Below are 7,847 nucleotides of genomic sequence, written 5' to 3'. Positions count from 1 at the left end.
CACACACACACACACACACACACACACACACACACACACACACACACACACACACACACACACACACACACACACACACACACGCACCAATGCTCGTCACACCGGCTCCGCATGTCCTTGTCATTCCTTCCCCCTCCTCCCTCCCCACTCTCTGTCTGCCTGTCTGCCTGTTTGCATCTCCCTTCCTCCATCCCCCTCCGCTCTTCTTCCCCGCCTCGTTTTGTCCTACCATCGTGCATGCATACTTGGAGCTGGAAAGCTCTGCTCCTGCTGCTGCTTGCGGGCGGCTTGCATTCGCGAAGCAAATCCCCCCCCCTTCCACGAACAAAGAAACCCCTCCTCTGTCTGCCTCGGGTTTGCCTTGCCATTGCGATTAGCTTGGTGACAACACGCTTACATGCCACTCTTGTGCATGCCACCTGATCTCTGCATTCTGTCACCAATAGCCGGACACCAAAGCATCCCCCGATCGCTCTCGAACGGTAAGTTCAGCCACGCTGTGTCTTTTTCACCCGCCTAGCTAGCGAGAGCAGTTCACCACGCTCCTTCGTCTTCCTTGCCACAAGCGTGGCTGCAGGACAAAGTCCGCTGCCGCCAGCGAAATCATTCCAGGCTTGTTCCCTGCACGACGATCACGCACTCTCACAAATGCACACACGCACACACACGCACATGACCACTTGCGTGCTCTCTCACGTGCACGCACTCGTTACGCACTCTTCATCACCTCTCTTGGCCCTCTTCCACGACCACGATCACGACCACGACCACGACCACGACCACCACCACCTCGTCCTCATCGCCCTCCTTCCTCCGCCTTTGTCCTCCTCCAAATGGATGCCTGTGGAATCCAGCTACGACCCGTCCTGTGTTGTTGTGATTGAAGGCATGCGCCCAAACGTGCCTGAGCGGGAAATCCATGAACTTGTCGACAAGTACGACCCTGCAAGTCGGCCCACAATCGTCAAACTCGTGCGCACACGCTTCTTCGCCAACGCCCATGTCGTCTTCTCGAATGCACAGGGCGCAAAGGACTGTGTTTCCGGTCTGCAAAGAGTCTCGACCTCCAACCCACGCCACTCGTTGACTGTTCAACTCTTTTCGGAACGGCAGCGCCAAGCGCCTGCTCCCAACGGTCAAGCCAACGCGCCCACAACCGAGGAACACCCGCCGAAACGACACCGTGCAAACGGGTTTCAGGGAAGCAGCCGCCCTCATCAGGACCACAACGACCGTCATCATCACCACCACCAACAGCACCAACAGCACCAACAGCACCAACAGCACCAACAGCACCAACAGCACCAACAGCACCAACAGCACAGGCCACACCACGATGGACCGCCCCAAAATCGCCGCCCTCCACCCATCCCTCCTTCCGATTCCAACAAGTGTCGCATTGTCATCATCCCCAAGCTTCCAAATGGGCTCACGGGTGTGTAACGCGTCACTAGTTCTGATCACGGCTTCTCTGCTCTTCCTGCTGACCATTGTACATAGTTATCACCTGCCACACCGCATTGTATCCACTTCAACCACAACAATCACAGCAATCACAACAGTCACCACCACACGTGTTTTGCCATATGATTTCTTTGTGTGTTTGTTTCCGCCACGGCCGCCTTCCACCATTTCCCCGCCCCTTACCGCGCACGTGCCGTGCAGATGAGCAATTGGCTGTTGCGCTGGAGTCTCGCCTCCGTACACACGGGCCAGAGCTCGACCTGAAAGTGAGCCATGGCCCCCAATACCGCTACGCTCACGTCACCTACCCGGACCCGGCGCACGCTCGCAGCGTACGTGCACTTCATCTTGGTCGTGCTTCCATGAGAGCTGGCTGTGTTGTGCTACAGAAACCGGAGCCAAACGAACACCTAAATGCTTCTCTCAACGCTTCTCTTGTCCACTCGTTCTCACCCACTTGACCATTTCTCGTGGTGAACTTGCGCCCACTCGATGCATACACGAACGAACAAAACACGACAATACACAACACGCACACACATGCACCCACCCACCCACAACACACACACACACACACACACACACACACACACACACACACACACACACACACACACACACACACACACACACACACACGCATGCAACGCATACAACGCGAACACACCGTGGCACAACACTGTCTCGCGCTTGCCCTTGTGGTTATGTAGGCGGCACTGGATTTGCATCGCAGGCTGTTGTTCAAGTTTGAGATTGAAGCACACTTGGTGCCCACACTGAAATTTCCTGTAAGTGACGATTGACGATTGTGTGCCTGTCCCTGTACCGCCCGAAACGTGGCTGAGCCACATGCACGACCACCACTCCTCCACCACACTGCTCATGCTCGCTGCACGCTGCCATCCACGAATGGAACGTGCATGTTACACCGCCGCTGCTGCTGTGAACAGCGAGCTGCACTGCAGGTGTTTCGCAACCCGCGCGCGTGGCACCCGGACATGGCGCCCACCCTGGAGCTGCGCAACCTCAATGCCGCTGTCACGCTTGTGGCGCTCACCCAGCACCTGCAGGACATGGGTGTCAACGGCAGCGTGATACCCCACACCCACCTGGCAAGCGCCAGGATCATGTTTCAGTCGCTGTCAGAGGCGCTTGCGGCCCACGCCCTCATGCGCCGATTCCCACACATCATCTGGCCCCAGCAGGACTGCGACGTCACGTTTGGCCAGGTACGCGCGTGCTCGCCATGACATGCCTCTGTTCAAGGCTGTAGCAACCCAACCGCAGCGCCGACCTGCATAGCATTTCGTCTCTGGTTTTGTTTGGAGCAACACAAAGGCAAGGGGGAAAATTACGCCATCCTTTTCTCGAAACAAGGCCTCGCATGCGTGCACGTTTCTCTCACACACTTCCTCATATATCGACACGATCACACTCTCCGCCACGTGCACACCCACCCACCCACAACTCCACCCATACACACACACACACACACACAATGACACACACACACAATGACACACCCACAACCCCCACCCATACACACCCACAATGACATACACACACACACACACACACAATGACACACAATGACACACCCACAACCCCCACCCATACACACCCACAATGACATACACACACACACACACAACCTGTGTTGTCTCGTGTTGTTGCATCAGCCCAAGGAGACGCAGTGGCTGTGGTTTCATGGTTGTGGGCGTGTGCGTGCATCATCGCAAGAGCTGCGCTCGTGGCTGTCGCAGTATGGCATGGTTACCCACCTTGGCACCTTGAAACATCAAGACGGCTTCTTTGCCGCATTTGGAACGGTGAAACAAGCCACAGTTGTGAAGGCACAGGTTCAGGGCATGTCGTGCTCGCACCCGGTGCAAAGCGATTCCTTGCAGGTGACGTACGTGCAGGACCACACCGTCTTTGACATGGCAGGCACCCAGTATCGTGACGCCGCGGACGTGAAAGGCGTGCCGTTTGGACCCTGGAATGAAATGGGCAACGAGCAGCGCAATGAGCACGGCCTGCGTGCACACGGCGCTCACGCTCGCCGCCACTCGTCTTTGGAGCCGAGAGACGCGGCCGTATCTGCCCCCCATGTTCCACCACCAAGAGCAGCACGCCCCCGCCGCTCGTCGCCTGTATCCCGCTCATCGCTCGAGAGGGACACCATCAAACCCCGATTTCCTTCCCCGGCTGGGTCGTCGTCTTCATCGTCAGCAGCGGTAGCGCCGTATACGCGTGGTGCATCGCTGCCTCCGTCCTCTCGGCGACACCCCACACCTCCCAGGCCGGGCACATGGGTTGACCGGCGTGGCGACAGGGGGTTTTCCCACCGCAGGCGCGATTCAGACCGGGGCGATAGGCGGCCCCGCGACCGCGTGCATGATCGCCTCCGCTCGCCAGACAGCCGTGACGCCCCTCCCCCCCTTGGTCGGCCGCGGTCCCGCTCATCCCAGGACGCGAGTGCAGCGGCAGCGCAGCGAAGACACAGTCCAACGGCTCGGGATGACGGCCGACGCCACTCTACGCCTTCGTCATCGGCATCTGCAGATGCAGCAGTGGTGAAGCGGCGCTCTCCAACAGCGCAGCTTGCTGAGAAGGGCGGGGCACCTCAAAGCACCCGCCAGTCGCCCCCTGCCTGGAGGACAGCAACTGGTGGCCCCGGAAGCAGCAGCTTTGGGAATCGTACCGCTGCTGCTGCTGCTGCTGCGGCTGCTGTGGCACGCGCGTCCCGGTCCACTTCAGCGTCACCGAGGACCGTGGCGGGCAGCGACGCAGATGCCGCTTTCAAGAATGCTCTCAAGGACGTTCGAGGCCGTGTGGAGCAGCTGAAGCAGGGCAAGACACAGCAGACGCAGCAGCAACAACTTGCCCACACCGGGGAACAAGGCAAGTACTCGGCTGTGTTGCAGCGGTTGATAGAGTCGTCGAAGATCACGTCACCACCTCCCTCGTCGCCATCGCCAGCCATAGGGAAGGAAGCAAGCACCTCACCTACCCCAGGTGGGAAGCCGTCAACAGCAGCATCGTCATTTGCACCACCTGCACCTGCGCCCACAAGGGAAACAACAAGCAACGCAAAACGCCAACATGTGAAGGACGAGTTTCGAACAGAGATGGCAGAGCAAGGCCAGAATAAGGGCGGAAAGCGCCAGCCTGCGTCTGGCAACAGCAGCAGCAGCAGCAGCAGCAACAGCAGCAGCAGCAGCAGCAGCAGCAGCAGCAGCAACAGTAGGAAGGACAAGGACGCCGCTGGCGTGTATGTGACACGCAAGTGGACGCAACATCGATGGGAGGACTCAGGGGACGAACCCCAGAAGGGCGTGTCTGCTGCCCTTGCTGCTGGCGCTGATGCATCCTCAGCAACACGGGCAGAGATAGCTGACGCAAACCAACCGAGACCCACCACGACCACGATAACCGCGACTCCAACTGTTACACCACCCACAACGGCAACGACAACAACGGCAACGACGACAACAGCTACCGCAACCGCTACACAAGGGGCGTCCACAACACCCGCAGCCATGACAGCCACCGCAGCCCCATCCACCCCGTCTCCTTCAACACCGTCAACTGCAGAAACGGATACAGCGACGCCCGGAGAGGCAGCACCGCAAGCTAGCAGCACGTCGATGTCGGCGTTCACGACAACCAACGGAAACGGAAGCGTCTCGACGACGTATGCCATGCCAGGACAGTCTGAGACCACAGAGTCGCCTGTGCTCATCTCAGCGTACGCAAACCTATACCCAACAGCGCCTGCTGTACCCTTGTCCAGTGTTACCAGCATGTGGGGACAGCAGCAACAGCAGCAGCAGCAGCAGCAGCAGTATGCTATGCAGGCGGAATATGATGCGTATTGGGGCCATTACTATTCACAGTCCGGGTATGGCGCTTACTACGATCCATCATCCTACGCCTATGGATGGTACGGTCAACTACCTGGAACGGAGCAGCAAGAGCAGCAGCAGCCACAACAAGCACAACAAGCACAACAACAGCCACAACCGCAAGTGCCACAAGAACAGCAGCAGGCATCTCAACAGCAGCAACACGCACAACAGCAGCAGCCAGCAGTGAGTGCGTCCAGTGGGGCGAATCAAGGTGATACCGTGTCCGCATCGGATGCACCTTCGCAATTAACAACGCTGGACAAGATTGTCGTCGCCGCAGCCATGGATCTTCACGGCTATTCGGAGAACAACCAGCCCGCTGCCAATGCATCGAAGGACGAGCGCGCCACCGCAACGCCAACCTCCACGCCAGCAGGGTCTGGCACCGCTTCAGCAACACAAACAGCGGCAGCATCTGCACCAGGTGCCAAGGAAAGGGATGCAGCCGCAAGCATTTCGGCAGCGGCCACGACCGCGACGTCGTCTTCAAACCCCGAGAGCGCTGCGGTGTCCGTTGCCAACACGTTGCAGGGCGCAACAAGCCATGTGTCGTTGGCTGTGGCATGGGCGGGCGCACTTCAGCTGAAGAAGTGGCACTTTGGGGTTGAGCTGCGGGCGGTATCTGGCGGGCGCGACGTGCTGTCGCGTTGCTTGCCGGAGGAGCACACGGTGCTGCGCGTGACCAAGCGAGCGGCGTTGACAGAGGCAACGCAGGCTGCATTGCTGGCGCTGGTGAGCAAGAGTCGTGCCGGTGGCGACAACAACAGCAGCGTCAGCAGCATCAGCGGTGAGGCTGGGCCTTCTGCACGCGCACGAGCTGATGCCGCCGGCATGACGTTGCATGCGGCGGCTGTGCTGACGTGCCGCGCCCGGGACCCGTTGCATCGCGCCGCGTTTGTGGCGTGTGTTGGCTTGTACCTGAGCAAGAAGAACGCTGTTGCATGCGTGACCACCCCTGCAAGCACCCTGTACATTCTGCCCCCGTGCTCGTTTGCGCAGCAATGCGTGGACAAAGCAGCGCCGTTGCTTGACAGTGCAGGAGTGCAGGACACAGACCTCGTCGTCATTGTGCAAGGGCAATGATTGATTGCCGACTGATGGCTGCTTGGTTGTTGTGTTGTGGTTGCTGTTGCTACTTGTATTGGTTGCGTGTTCTTTCCGTGTTTATTTGATGTTTGAACTGTACAAGCTGCTGTTCCTGGCCATTTTCGTGCTTGCGCGTTTCGTTGGCTGGTTACTTTTGGCATTTCTTAGGTCGTAGGTATCGACATACGTGTCCGCGCCATCACCGCGTGCGGTGCATGCGTCGCTCATTGATTGAATGAGTGATGATGTTGTGACTCAGTGTGACTTGAGTGGCGGTGATCGTGTGCGGATGTGGCCTTGACGGGGTGGCAGACAATACGCGTTGACACCATCCATGCCTTGCCCAGCATGCTGGTGACACGCCTACTTGGTGACGACAGGAGCGAGCGAGTGGGGCGAGGAATAAAGCACAAGCTAGGGCTGCTGGCGTGCGTGTGGTTTGACCGTTTCATCTTCCCAGAGGGCATGAGCTTCACAGTGCGTTTATGTACAGCCATTGCATTGGTGCGTGCTAGTGATAGGGCACGACAAGCTAGAGGAAAAGGCAGGAGGGGGGTTGGGGTGAGGCATGAAGGGCGGCGGCGTTAGGTTCGCAGTCAGTAGCACTGACAGCAGCGGAAGCACAGGCTCGTACACCTGTGTGTGTGTGTGTGTTTGTGTGTGTGTGCGTGCGTGCACATGCGTGCGTGTATGATACATATGCGATGCTGCTATGCGCTGGCCATCGACGCCTCTGCGTACAACTGTGATTGACGAACTAGACTTTGCAGTCATTGGGGAGGCACGTCTTGACCGTGGGCCAGACGACACGTCGGGTGGTGATCCACCCCAGCTGCGACGTGTTGTGCCGCACACAAAAAAAGTCAGCGCGCAAGGGTGCAAAAGATTTGGCAGGTGGGAGGAACGAAGATGGGGGGGGGGAAAGGGAGGAGCACGAGTTAGTTGTGTGTTGCAGGCAACTGTTGGTGACAAGGCGTAGCAGACGGCAGGCAGGAATAGCCCATGGGTGATGATAGTGGTGGTTGTGGTGGGTGATGAAGGTAACAAAGCCATGAAGCGTGAGACGACTGCAAGGAACACCAGGATATGCACCTTGAGAAGGACTTTGACACCCGTGATGCCGCCAGGGATGTAACCAGAGAGGAAGAAGGACAGGCAGGTTATCTGCGGTTCGGGAGGGGGGGGGGAGAGGGAAAATGGAGAGGGAAGGGGAGATGGTGGAGAGGTATGAGCACATGCACGCAGGAGGAGAGGAAGAAGGGTAGGCAGACAAGCAGGGGAGGAAGAAGGGCAGATGCACACACACACACACAAACACACACACACACACACAAACACACGCACACACACACACACAGATACACACACACAAACACAACACACACA

General features: G+C 58.2%; 1 protein-coding gene across 1 annotated transcript; it reads left to right on the top strand.

Annotated features, from left to right (window-relative positions):
- Positions 1 to 439: 439 nt before the first annotated feature.
- On the top strand, positions 440 to 6,485 carry PTSG_07531 (uncharacterized protein). The gene is made up of 6 exons (XM_004991270.1): positions 440 to 482; positions 855 to 1,435; positions 1,666 to 1,796; positions 2,175 to 2,252; positions 2,415 to 2,693; positions 3,144 to 6,485. The coding sequence occupies exons 2-6, from the start codon at positions 889 to 891 to the stop codon at positions 6,456 to 6,458; spliced, it is 4,350 nt and encodes a 1,449-aa protein (XP_004991327.1). The 5' UTR covers positions 440 to 482; positions 855 to 888; the 3' UTR covers positions 6,459 to 6,485.
- Positions 6,486 to 7,847: the final 1,362 nt, after the last annotated feature.

The sequence above is a fragment of the Salpingoeca rosetta genome (assembly GCF_000188695.1).
Source record: "Salpingoeca rosetta unplaced genomic scaffold supercont1.20, whole genome shotgun sequence".
NCBI classification, from domain to species: Eukaryota; class Choanoflagellata; order Craspedida; family Salpingoecidae; genus Salpingoeca; species Salpingoeca rosetta.
This window is presented reverse-complemented; position numbering and strand designations above follow the sequence as displayed.